At 35.7% G+C, this 12,297-nt stretch overlaps 1 protein-coding gene across 1 annotated transcript in view; it reads right to left on the bottom strand.

The window, feature by feature from the left end:
• Positions 1–12,297, bottom strand: part of DNAJC1 (DnaJ heat shock protein family (Hsp40) member C1) — a 223,175-nt gene that overhangs the window by 119,456 nt on the left and 91,422 nt on the right. The window contains exon 6 of the mRNA XM_032243903.1: positions 11,387–11,480. Coding sequence (XP_032099794.1) covers positions 11,387–11,480 — 94 coding nt within the window. The remainder of the gene's footprint in view (positions 1–11,386; positions 11,481–12,297) is intronic.

Raw genomic sequence — 12,297 nt, 5'->3', positions numbered from 1 at the left:
TCCTTAATAATCTATGATCTCAAGCAACTCTACTTTACTAAACAACTCTACATTGTTTCAACCATCCTTGTGTACAGTTTGGGGTATCACACTTTAAAATGCACTGAAAAATAGACTTTAAAAGGAAAGTGATTAAATAGGGAGGCAGCTTGAAACTCTGTTTTTAAAAGAGATTAGACATAAGAAGATTGGGGATAACTTAGTAACTACCATAGAATACCTTAAGATTTATTATAGGAAAGAATGGTATCAACTACTATATATGGTTCCAGAGATTAAAATTTTCATTTTGGATAAATATAAGGAAGAAGGCTGGGCGTAGTGGCTCATGCCTGTAATCCTAGCACTTTGGGAAAACGAGGTGGGTAGATCACTTGAGGGCAGGAGTTCAAGACTATCCTGGCCAACACAGTGAAACCCCATCTCTACTAAAAATACAAAAAATTAGCTGGGCATGGTGGTGCGTGCCTGTAATCCCAGCTACTCAGGAGGCTGAGGCAGGAGAATCACTTGAACCCAGGAGGCGGAGGTTGCAGTGAGCCAAGATCACACCACTACACTCCAGCCTGGGCCACAGAGTGAGACTGTCTTAAAAAAAGAAAAAGAAAAACAAAAACAAAAATATATATAGTATATATGGAAGAAATATATGTTAATATATATATTTATATGTATAAACAGTGATATTTATACTTAACATTTGTATACATTATATACATTTGAAATGATTTTCTAATCATTAAAATTACCTGAAAATGAAATAGACTGATTTTGGAGGTAGCATTCAAGAAGAAACCAGGTATTCTTTAAGGTATATCCTAAGGCATGGCTATTCTTTAAGGTATGCTTTTGAATTCAAGCATTCAAAAGAGGATAAATAAGATAAATTGTTTTCAACCCCTTTTACCTCCCATTTTTCATGGGGGACTAATTCAAGTGAATAAAATTGTGGTAAAATTGTTTAATGGGGAAGATAAGCAAAAAAACCTTATTTTGGGTCCAGAGTAAGCTCCAGTTTACCTACACAGAAAGTTAGATTTCTTGTGGATATAAACTTCTAATCCATCCTTACAGCCCTAGTATACTACCTGGAACTTACAGAAGGTTAATATTTAACGAATACTTAGATGCTTATTTCAATTGATTAGGGCTCTGAACTGCCTGCCCCATAATACTGTATTAAAATTATGGAGTTTACATTTTTCCAAACAGAAAGAACTCCTCTTCTCAAGGAGTTTATAATCCTTATGAATGGAACCATGAGCAAAAGTTTTTATTCTAGAAGCAATTGTATTAATACTTAAAATTTCTTTTTTTTTCCCCAAGAAGGGGTCTTGCTGTGTTACCCAGGCTAGAGTGTGGTGGTGTGATCTCAGCTCACTGCAACTTCCACCTCCTGGGTTAAAGCAATTCTCCCTGCCTCAGCCTTCCAAGTAGCTTGGATTACAGGTACCCATCACCACACCTGGCTAATTTTTGTATTTTTTAGTAGAGATGAGGTTTTGCCACGTTGGCCAGGCTGGTCTTGAACTCCTGACCTCAGATGATCCGCTCGCCTTGGCCTCCCAAAGTGCTGAGATTACAGGTGTGAGCCACCATGCCCAGCCAACACTTAAAATTTCTGGAAGAGTTCAAAGCCTGCCTGCATAGACATCAGGCGACAGGTTTTACATTTAAACAATGGCTAACTTAGAGAATGTATGCGTGTTCTTTGTATGAAATCACAGAGTATAGGTTCCTGCACAAGAAGACACTCGACAGTGATATTTATACTTATTTATTAAACCATTGTATATGTGTTGTACATTATTAGCATAAGTGGAGATTATATAAGATACAACAGTTTCCCTTAAAGAATATGTAAAAACTATAAATATTAACCAAAATATGGAATATAGAATATAAGCTCCATGAGAATAGGAATTGTTGTCCTCTCCCACTCCCTCCCCCAGGGTCTTGAAGAGTACCTGGTACAAAGTAAATAAGCACTCAAAAAATAAATATTTCTTTTTTTTTTCTTTTTGAGACAGAGCTGCCAGGTGCCAGGCTGGAGTGCAGTGGCGCAATCTCAGCTCACTGCAACCTTCGCCTCCTGGGTTCAAGCAATCCTCCTGCCTCAGCCTCCTGAGTAGCTGGGACTGCAGGCGTGCGCCACCACACCCAGCTAATTTTTCTATTTTTTAGTAGAGACAGGGTTTCACCATGTTGGCCAGGATGGTCTCGATCTCTTGACCTCATGATCCGCCCACCTCGGCCTCCCAAAGTGCTGGGATCATAGGTGTGAGCCACCGCGCCTGGCCCAAATAAATATTTCTTGAATGAAGTACTGGCAAAGAAAGTGGTGCTCACTCAACATTCTGTTTCCCCATATTTCCTTGTCCTTTTAAGATTAGGTGGGGTCAGAGGACTAGTTCTAGATGGGCTGTGGATGGAAATATCAAGTGTCATTTCCAAACCAACTCACAGAAAAGCTCATGGAAATCCTCCAGCTCTCTACTCTTGTCATAATGAGCAAGGAGGCCACATGTTCCACATGGATATAGCTAGAAGGTAGTGAAGACATCATTGCTCTGAGCTCCTGAATGGCTAGCTAGACCAGAATGCCCGCTTTCCTATCAACCAGGGACAGACATAAGGCATATGACAGAAACAGACTAAGGTCTATCTATCTCTTGTGATTAATACAAATAGTAAGAGCTATAAAATTAGTATAGAGAACCTACAATGGGAATTTTTCAGTTGGCCTGATGAAGGAAGGCTTCATAATGATGACAATTTAGCTAAGCCCTGAAGATACAATATTTCCAAGGTTAGTGAGCGGTGAGATAGAGAACACCTTTACATTAAACCTCTTTTTTTCTTTTTTTTTGAGATGGAGTCTTGCTCTGTCACCCAGCCTAGGGTGCAGTGGCAAGATCTCGGCTCACTGCAAACTCCACCTCTCAATTCAAGTGATTCTCCTGCCTCAGCCTCCTGAGTAGCTGGGATTACAGGCACCCGCCATACCCAGCTAATTTTTGTATTTTTAGTAGAGACGGGGTTTCACCATGTTGTCCAAGCTGGTCTCGAATTCTTGCTCTCTGGTGATCCACCCGCCTGGGCCTCCCAAACTACTGGGATTATAGGTGTGAGCCACCACGCCCCGGCCATCCTTTAACATTCTTCACATAGTTCATTTAAGTGATAAAAGAACATGCTGAGGCGGCACTGTTGTAATGTTTTGGTTTACTTTTATTTCTCCATATAAACGTCAACCTATTAAGCAGTCCAAAGAAAGCTTAAGAAAGAAGGGTACTAAACTAACAGAAAACCAAACACCGCATGGTTGCACTCATAAGTGGGAGCTTAACAAGGAGAACACATGGACACAGGGAGGCGAACAACACACACCGGGGGCCTGTGATTGGCAGGAAGAGGGAGAGCTTCAGGATAAGTAGGTAATAATGCATGCGGGTTTCATACCTAGGTGACGGGTATTAAGCAAACCACCATGGCACATGTTTCCCTATGTAACAAACCTGTATATTCTGCACATGTACCCCGGAACTTAAAATAAAAAAGAAAGAAAGCAGGGCATTGATTGAGAGTGGTAGGAGCAGGGAAATAAAACTTGTCCTGACAGGAATACGGAATGTGGGGGAGTTCAGAGGAAAGATAGCTAGAAACAAATATGGAAGATGCTCTATTTCTTTTTGATTGTTTGATAGCCCAAATCTTTTTTGTTTGAAGCTTAGAAATAACCTTTAATATAGGAAAATACCATACATACATTTCTGAAAATCTGCCCACAAAATCAAATGCTCTATATTGTTTTGTTCTCCCATTGATTTATACTATAATCTCAGAATTACATATAATATGTAATAAAATTACAATGAAGAATATAGAAAAACTTTAAAATTGTATATTTTTGTAAGAGTCAAAATTTCTGTACAGAATTAGAAGACTAAATTCACAAAAAGTAATAAAAATAAAACAGAAAACCAGAAGCTACTGTCTTCATCTGGTCTGAGACAGTAATATTCAAGGAGATGCAAAGCCTAAAAACTACTTTTTCCGTTTGGTCCAAGAGATAGAAGAGACTTTAGAAGCCATTTATTCAGCCCTAATTCAATGTAAGAATCCTTCTACAACTTAAGTCATACAGACATCCCAGACTTAATGATGGTTTAACAGAAGAATTTTTCTGTTACGATTGTGCGACAGTGATATGCATTTAGTGGAAACTATATTTCCAGGACCCATGCGATCATTCTGTTTGTTTTTTCTTTTGGTACAGTATTCAGTAAATTATATGGGATATTTAGCATTTTAAAAAAATAAAATAGGCTTTGTATTACAGATTATTTTACCCAACTATAGGCTAAATGTAAGTAACTTACGGTATTTTCTCCTTATGATGGGCTTATCAGGATGCTATCGATAGTTAAGTTGAGGAAAATTTGTAATTATAATTAGTCTGAACATCTGACAGGGAGTTTAAGATTAGACAGCTTATACTATAAAGCTCTAGTTATGTACCTGGGGAGAAATGTATTCTTTTTTAAGTTTTTATATTTCTCATGTATTTTTTTTCTTATATTTTAGTATTTCCTTTCATCTAAGTTTCATTTCTATCATTAACTAGTTGTATCACTTTGGGGAAATTGTTGCACCATCTGAATCTTAAGTATTTTCATCTATAAAACATGGAATTGATGAGACTGTATGTTGCTAACATCCTACCTACCATTTTGTGGCTTTCATCTTTTCTATATCTAGCAATAACCTACAAAACTCTATAATCTGCCTTTGGATCTCTGAGTACTTGTGTAAGATGCAAGGATATATACTTTCAGAGGGCTGAAGTAAGGAATCTCTGTCTTATGTTGTAAGGTCGTTCCAGTTTTCCTGTATCCCTTTGTCCTGTAGCAGTAGAGTTTCAGCTTATAAAAATTCAAATGAGTTCTCTATCTCTTTTCATTTGATTATATATTTCCTGTGTCAGGTTTGTGTGTGTGAGTCTGAAAAGTTTTAAAAAAGGTTTTTAGAGTATTCTGCCTCATCCCTCGGAAAATCTGTGTAACTCGAGGAGGAAGGGCAGGCGACTCAGCTTGCAACAAATGCCTCCTAGCCTTTTGGAAGCTTTTTTTCCTGCTAATTAGCTGTGAATGTTTTGTTTGTTTGGTTTCTGACAGAGTCCCAGCAAGTAGAAGCAATGGGGCTAGAAACGAAGGGCCCTAGTTGTCAGGGAGGGTGACCTCCAGGCTTGTCCACAGTTGTAGTCTCCATGGGAGAAGAAGCTTCTTGGGAGGGAGGATGCTTCCATTTATAGATAGTTCTATAAAGTATAGTACTCCCTTTACTCTTAGGCAACTTTTTTTTTTTTTTAAGGTAAAAGCCAGACCTGTACAGAGAAGATTCCTCTATTTTCTCAGCCACTGCTCCTAGGCAACCTATACATCCTGATGGGGGTGGAGATATGCATGCTGGAAACTTCCCACAACAATTTTTATTTTAGTGGCGTTCTTGTTAGATCTGCTTGATAGTGAGAAAAGATGGGACTGTGACTTAAAAAGGTGAAAAATTTACAACTTTATGCAATGCACAACCAAATGAGTTTTATATTTTATAAATTATGCTACCGAGAAATGTCAGAGAGAAATTTAAACAATGAATTCCTAGAAAAATCAAACAAATTCTCAAGCAAATTAAATTCTGACTACTGAAGATCTGTTTGATCTCAGAAAATGCAGAGAACTGTGTCTATGATTTAGATTGGTAATCACTTGGGATATGTGGCACTTCCTGATTTTATGAGTGAAACTAATGGTCCGAACAATCTAAAGTATTATTCTGGGCCCAAATATATAAGGTTCTGATATAGTGAGGAAAATAAACTAAGTTATAACAGCTAAATTGAAAATATGCACAGAGCCATTGATTATATGTCATCAACTACTTGCTATTTTCCAAGTTACAGAACATATGATCTATTTAAAAATATCCAAGATGGGCATTTTGGAGGTTAGAAAAATTTCCTAGGTTACAAGCTGAATGCAACCAACAAAGAAGACTGGTTTTGTCAGAATCCAAGAGAAAGTGTACTTCCTTCAAACCCTCCATGAGAGTAGAAACAGACTGGTAAGATGTCAAAGTGTCACTGGAGCTATACGTTTAATGTTAAAATTAAATTCTTGCCTCAAAGGATTTAAGCCCTCCATGTCTTCTGGGGATCACTCTACTTGCTTTCTTAGCTAACTCAACACACTTCCTTAAGTTCCCCTTGCTTCTTGCATGCAGTCATGCATTTTACTACTCTCCAACATACTCTCATCTCTCTAAGCACACACCAGCCTTCCATTCACGTGGATTTATAAACACCGTATTCTTTTCCTGTAATTTCTCACTTGACTTTTACCTTTTCTGCGTAAGTAGAAAAGGTAAATACATAAATTTTATGGCACACACATTTGACTAAATATAGCAGTATCCATGCATCTTTTCCTTGAATACTGACCCACTTGGGAAATGTCTGATACCAATTTATCAAATATTTAACATGCATTAAGTATAACAGCTTTTCACTCTGGCTTTGTTCTTCTAATCTATCAATTCTTATAATTCTCCCAATATCTAGGAACAAAATCCAGTGCTCTGGAGGTAATAAGGACCTTCTCAAGAAGCAAGGGGAACTATCAAAGAGATACTTTTACCTCTATCTTGCCTAATCACAGAACTACTTCTAATATTTTCTGCTGGTTTCACAGTCATTATACACTTTATTTCTACCATTCCTAACAATGTACACATATCTTTCACAGGTGAATGTAATCAAAGAAATACTTTGTTGTCTTATCAGTTAACTTTATTCTGTCTAAATATTATTTTTAGACTTGTCACATCAGATTTACCTGTTATAATATAAACTCCTAAGTGGATATACTCAGAATGTGGAGACCTGGAATACAGTCTGAGAAGATAGTAATGGGCTACATGATACCCTCCTTTAAAAAAGGCTGTTATATAATGTTTTCCTCAGGATGCTTTTAGCCTTAACACAGTATGATTTTATGGGAAGTACTGGATCTACATCTACAAAATTATCTTTGTATACCACCTAGTATACAAAGTGGGCACTTAACTGTTAAGTGTCTATTCATCTTTCAATATTCAGTTCAAGTGGTTCCTCTTTTTAGTTTTCCTTGGTCATCCCAAACAGAGACAATCTTACTTCTCTGAATATCTATAAAAGTCATTGTTCATACTAAACATGTGAAGCATATATACTGTATTGTATAATGGTTATTTAAATTCATGTGTTATGACTGCTACCTGACTATAAGGTCTTAGAGAAGGCATATTTATCTCTGTAGTCCCTAATAGTGCCTTGTTCTGATATATGTTTAAATTTTTTTATTGAACTGGCTGAATTCTTTTTCTAAACATCTGACCAAAAGACTCCTTACACATCAAATATGAAAATAATTATTTGCATTTGTAATTTTGTTTGGGAGGAAACAGAAAATAATTTAGGTAAACTAAGCAGGCAATAGGAGTTTCCTTAGGGCTCTTAGATGCTAAGTAATAAAAGTGAACTTGAGAGCCCAAATTAGCCAGAAATGCCACTTTTCCCAATCCTACCAGATGACTTTATACGTGTGAAGTATAGTAAAGGAATGAGTATTTAGAGGATGAATGGGAAGGAAAGAAATTAGAGTGAAGAACTATTGCCACAAGATTTGAGTATGAAGGTCACTTGCTGGAAGCCTGTGAATCTCTCACTTTTAGCTTCGACCCTGTTTCTTAACCAATAGCTATATACTGACATCAAATATTTGCAGCTTAGTTTTAATTAACTTTTCATGAAATTCAAGGAATTTACACCAAAAGTAAAACTCTCTTAACTTATATGTGCTTAACTAATTTACTGTATACTTGTAAGAGCTGGTTGTGTTAACTCTTAACCCTGCTTGTGGTAGTTACACTTGTTATTCTGATTACATGATTCAATTAATTACTATCTAAAAAAGGATGAGTTATGAGTAAGAAGTAAGAGTTGCTTCTATGAAGACCAAGTTGAATGTTTTGGCAAGCTCAAAATAAGAATTGTTAAAATGCTGTTTTCATGTCCCACCTAGGGTATCCGCCCCCGCTCCCCGTCCAAAAAAAAGCCAACAAAGCCTGGCACAGAGACGTGTGCCTATAGTCCCAGCTACTTGGAAGGCTGAAGTTGGGGGATGACTTGAGCCTAGGAGCATGAGGCCAGCCTGGGCAACAGCAAGACCCTACCTCTAAAAAATAAAAAGTAAATTAAAATGTGGTTAACTAGATGTGAGAAAACCAATTATGAAAGACTTGTTGGAAATCATATATATGTATAAAGATTATACAATTACATTACTTCACAAGACCCTAGTTTGACTCTCCTTTTTTTTTTTTTTTGGAGACAGAGTCTTGCTGTGTCGCCAGGCTGGAGTGCAGTGGCGCAATCTCGGCTCACTGCAACCACCGCCTCCTGGGTTCAAGTGATTCTTCTGCCTCAGCCTCCGGAGTAGCTGGGACCACAGGTGCGTGCCACCACGCCAGACTAATTTTTGTATTTTTAGTAGAGATGGGGTTTCACCATGTTGGCCAGGATGCTCTCGTCTCTTGACCTCATGATCCACCCACCTCAGCCTCCCAAAGTGCTGGGATTACAGGCGTGAGCCACCGTGCCCGGCTGACTCTTCCTTAAAGAAAGCAAGATTATTGGTATGGTTTATGCCAGAGAAAGCACAAGAAACTTCAATCAGTGGACTCTTATTTAAAAATAAAACAATGGTCCTATGTCATAAAAGTGGTGCATAGAGTACACGTTTTAAAAGTTTAAGGTTATATGTATCTTATTTTACTCTTAGAGCTTTAACAGGGCTCTTTTTTGACCACTGTCCCAATTACCAATCCAGAAAACTTCAGGTTAAAAAAGACTTCTTATAAATTTCATAAAAATCTTATTTAAGAAGATCTCAAGTTAATACAAAGGTCATAGCATACGACAAAACAAAACGCAAACAAAAATCTAATCCTGACAGCAACTGATCAGTACTGTTTTGCTAATGTATTTCATAAGCAATATTTAAAAATCTAAAGTAATTTCACTATTATAATGTGTATCTGAAAGAGTCTACTACATTACATTACTTTTTTAGTGACCACTAGAAACACCAATCTAAGATGCCCAAAGCAGAAATAAATTATGAAATATCTGCTTTAAAAAAAAAGCCATCTTAATTTTCTTCTTGAAATCCATTTACGAGGAAGAAATTAGAACAAAATTAAAAATTAGATTTATAAGATCTTGAAAGCCTAATATCTAGCCATCTCAAAACCGAAAGGCAGAAGGTACCATCAAGTAGGTAAAAACTTTAAAATTCAAACTGGGCAAACAGTTTAAAAAAGCAGAATTTCTAAAGAAACTAAAAAGTTTCTATAAAATTCCTCATTTTTGTGTATTTTCTATAAATTTATGATGAGGCAAAACAATCAATCTGTTACATGAATTAATAGGTATCACAGGCAAGTAGTTTTAAATAAATTATAAATCTAAGTCATAATAATATGTTGATTTTAGTCTGGCAAATTATCCTGAATGCCAACCAAGAGATATGTTAATTTTACCAAATAAATTTTATTTCAAATTACTTAGATTAAAATTACAAAGAAGTGTTTAATACTGACATCTTATGCAATATTCAATTTATACTGCCTCATGAATATACTTTTAAATTAACTTATATTCTGGTTTGCCTTGCCTACTGCAAAGATTCTAAAGTTGGCAAAACATAATCAAGACTTAAAAAAAAGCATAAGAAAATCTGCCCTAAAAATATTTTTTGTCTCATTTTCATATCAGTGTGACAAAAAGACTTTCCCTCTCTCATTAAGTCTTACAGACAGCATACAAGCATTGCAGAATTTTTTTTTAAGCAAACAGTATAACATGCTAAACAACTTAAAAACAAACCCTTTAAAATACTGAAATACTGTAATTTTTCTCTATTAATTGTAAACAAAATATAAGATTCTATAAGCAATAACTGTTAAGATGAACTATTTTGATGAAAGAACTGTTAATTTCTGAAAGGACAGGAAAAAGTACACTAGCAATTTGGTTCATTTCCCCTTTAAATATAAAATTTTTAACAGGAGAAAAATAAATGAAAATGCAGAAGTTGGAGTCATTAGCTTCTTTAAACAATAAGGAAAAATAGCTCCAATATATAAATACAAAGTGAGTAGAACTGAATAGGATATTATCTGGTCCTCTAGATTATAACGACTTATTTTCTAAAATAAAACATTTCTCTCCAAAAATTATAATCTCAGCCTCAAAATTTGTACACCAAAAAGTATTTTATTTACCTTCAAATATTTATGTGTTGGGGATTCCCTAACCTGATGTAACAATCAAAATTAACAAAGCAATAATTTAATAAAATATGCTTTGATAGCAAAATACAAAAAAAGAAACTGACATGTAAATATGATATACATCCATATTTTATTGTTTAATCAAGACTAAATAGAAACAGAAACTGATTAGTTATATAAGATAAAATGTCCTCACTCCTCTTAAATTTGCAAATAAAATGGAGAGCAATATATATTTTTGTATATGTAAAGGTGGTTTTTCTTTTTTTTTAAACACTATGCACTTAAATGCTATTAAAATAATGGGTGGCAAGCTACTTGAATGCTGTTCCTTTTTACTGGTTATGCTTTTAATGAAAACAGTGGATTAAATTTTTATTACTTTTATCTCTGTACTAAAGATTGTATTTTTTTGCCGGGCGCGGAGGCTCAAGCCTGTAATCCCAGCACTTTGGGAGGCCGAGGCGGGTGGATCACGAGGTCAAGAGATCAAAACCATCCTGGTCAACATGGTGAAACCCCGTCTCTATTAAAACTACAAAAAAAATTAGCTGGGCATGGTGGCGCGTGCCTGTAGTCCCAGCAACTCAGGAGGCTGAGGCAGGAGAATTGCTTGAACCCAGGAGGCAGAGGTTGAGGTGAGCCGAGATCGCGCCATTGCACTCCTGCCTGGGTAACAAGAGCGAAACTCCGTCTCCAAACAAAAGAAATAAAAAAATAATAAAAAAAAAAAGATTGTATTTTTTTTTTCTTTTTCTAGGATCTTGGGACTCTAAGGTGATCTAAAACCATTATAAAAGATAATTATAGAAACAGATATCTAAATAATCTTAGAATTGTCTAAATTAAGTTCAACTTATAAAAATACTATTTAATCAACATTATAAAGCATCCACTGCATATCAGCATTCAGATAGCAGACAGGGGCATAAATTGTTTCATGAATAATTAAAAACAAAAGCATCTAATATTATATAAAAGAGGTACATTTTACCTGGATTAGGTGAGGTAATGCTTTTAGTGTAAGGCAAAACCAAATCCCCAGTTTGCATGGAAGCAAATCATGCCACTGTGGTTTCATCAGCAATCTAAAGGGATGGGGAAAAAAAAAACATATGAGGAATATACAGAGAAAGGTGGGAGGCCAAATATTTTTAAAAAGTTCATCAATTCTTTTCTGAATGGCTACTTCAACAAAAAAATGAAGAAAGTATTCACTGAAATATTTATAACTACTTTATCATGAAATACAGTGGTCACAACAAATGCAATAGATACACCATGTTAGAGAATCTAGGCTAAGATTTTGGGGAAGGGGTTCCTAATCAAGTTATGAAGATAAACAAAAGCCCTCTTTCTAACCTAGGCTTTTCATCACTTTTGTACAATGAATTCTTAAACCTTATGATTACTTCAGCTATAAAAAACTATCATCAGAGTGTTCCCAAGTGCTGACAACCAGATACGAAGACTGTAGCATAAACAAACCAATACATAAAAATTAACGTCATTTGCAGTTCACTGAAGCATTACTCACTAATGTCATCAGAATAGAAGACAAGTAGAATAGTCTCTGATCTCCATCCCACATTGATCCCAGTTCATGCCCTGCTGTGTGAACTATTTAAACCCTTTATTCCTTTCTATGAATCAATAGGAGAAATGGTGGTATCTTTTTGAGTGTACTGCGTATCACTGCCTCTCTACATACTGTCACTCCTGAGCTAAGTCATAGGTCCATCTAATAGTACTTTGTTTCTAAAGTTCAGTATAAAAATTTCAAACTACAAGAATTTGAGAGATTATTTAAATATATATTAACGTTTTATATGAGGAAAAAATCCTGAAGAAATTTTGCTTAAGATTAGACTTTGTCTCATAAACAATGGCACATTATTAGTCTTT

This window comes from Sapajus apella, unplaced genomic scaffold (genome assembly GCF_009761245.1).
Source record: "Sapajus apella isolate SASKATOON/1434 unplaced genomic scaffold, GSC_monkey_1.0 scaffold53, whole genome shotgun sequence".
Classification (NCBI taxonomy): domain Eukaryota; kingdom Metazoa; phylum Chordata; class Mammalia; order Primates; family Cebidae; genus Sapajus; species Sapajus apella.
This window is presented reverse-complemented; position numbering and strand designations above follow the sequence as displayed.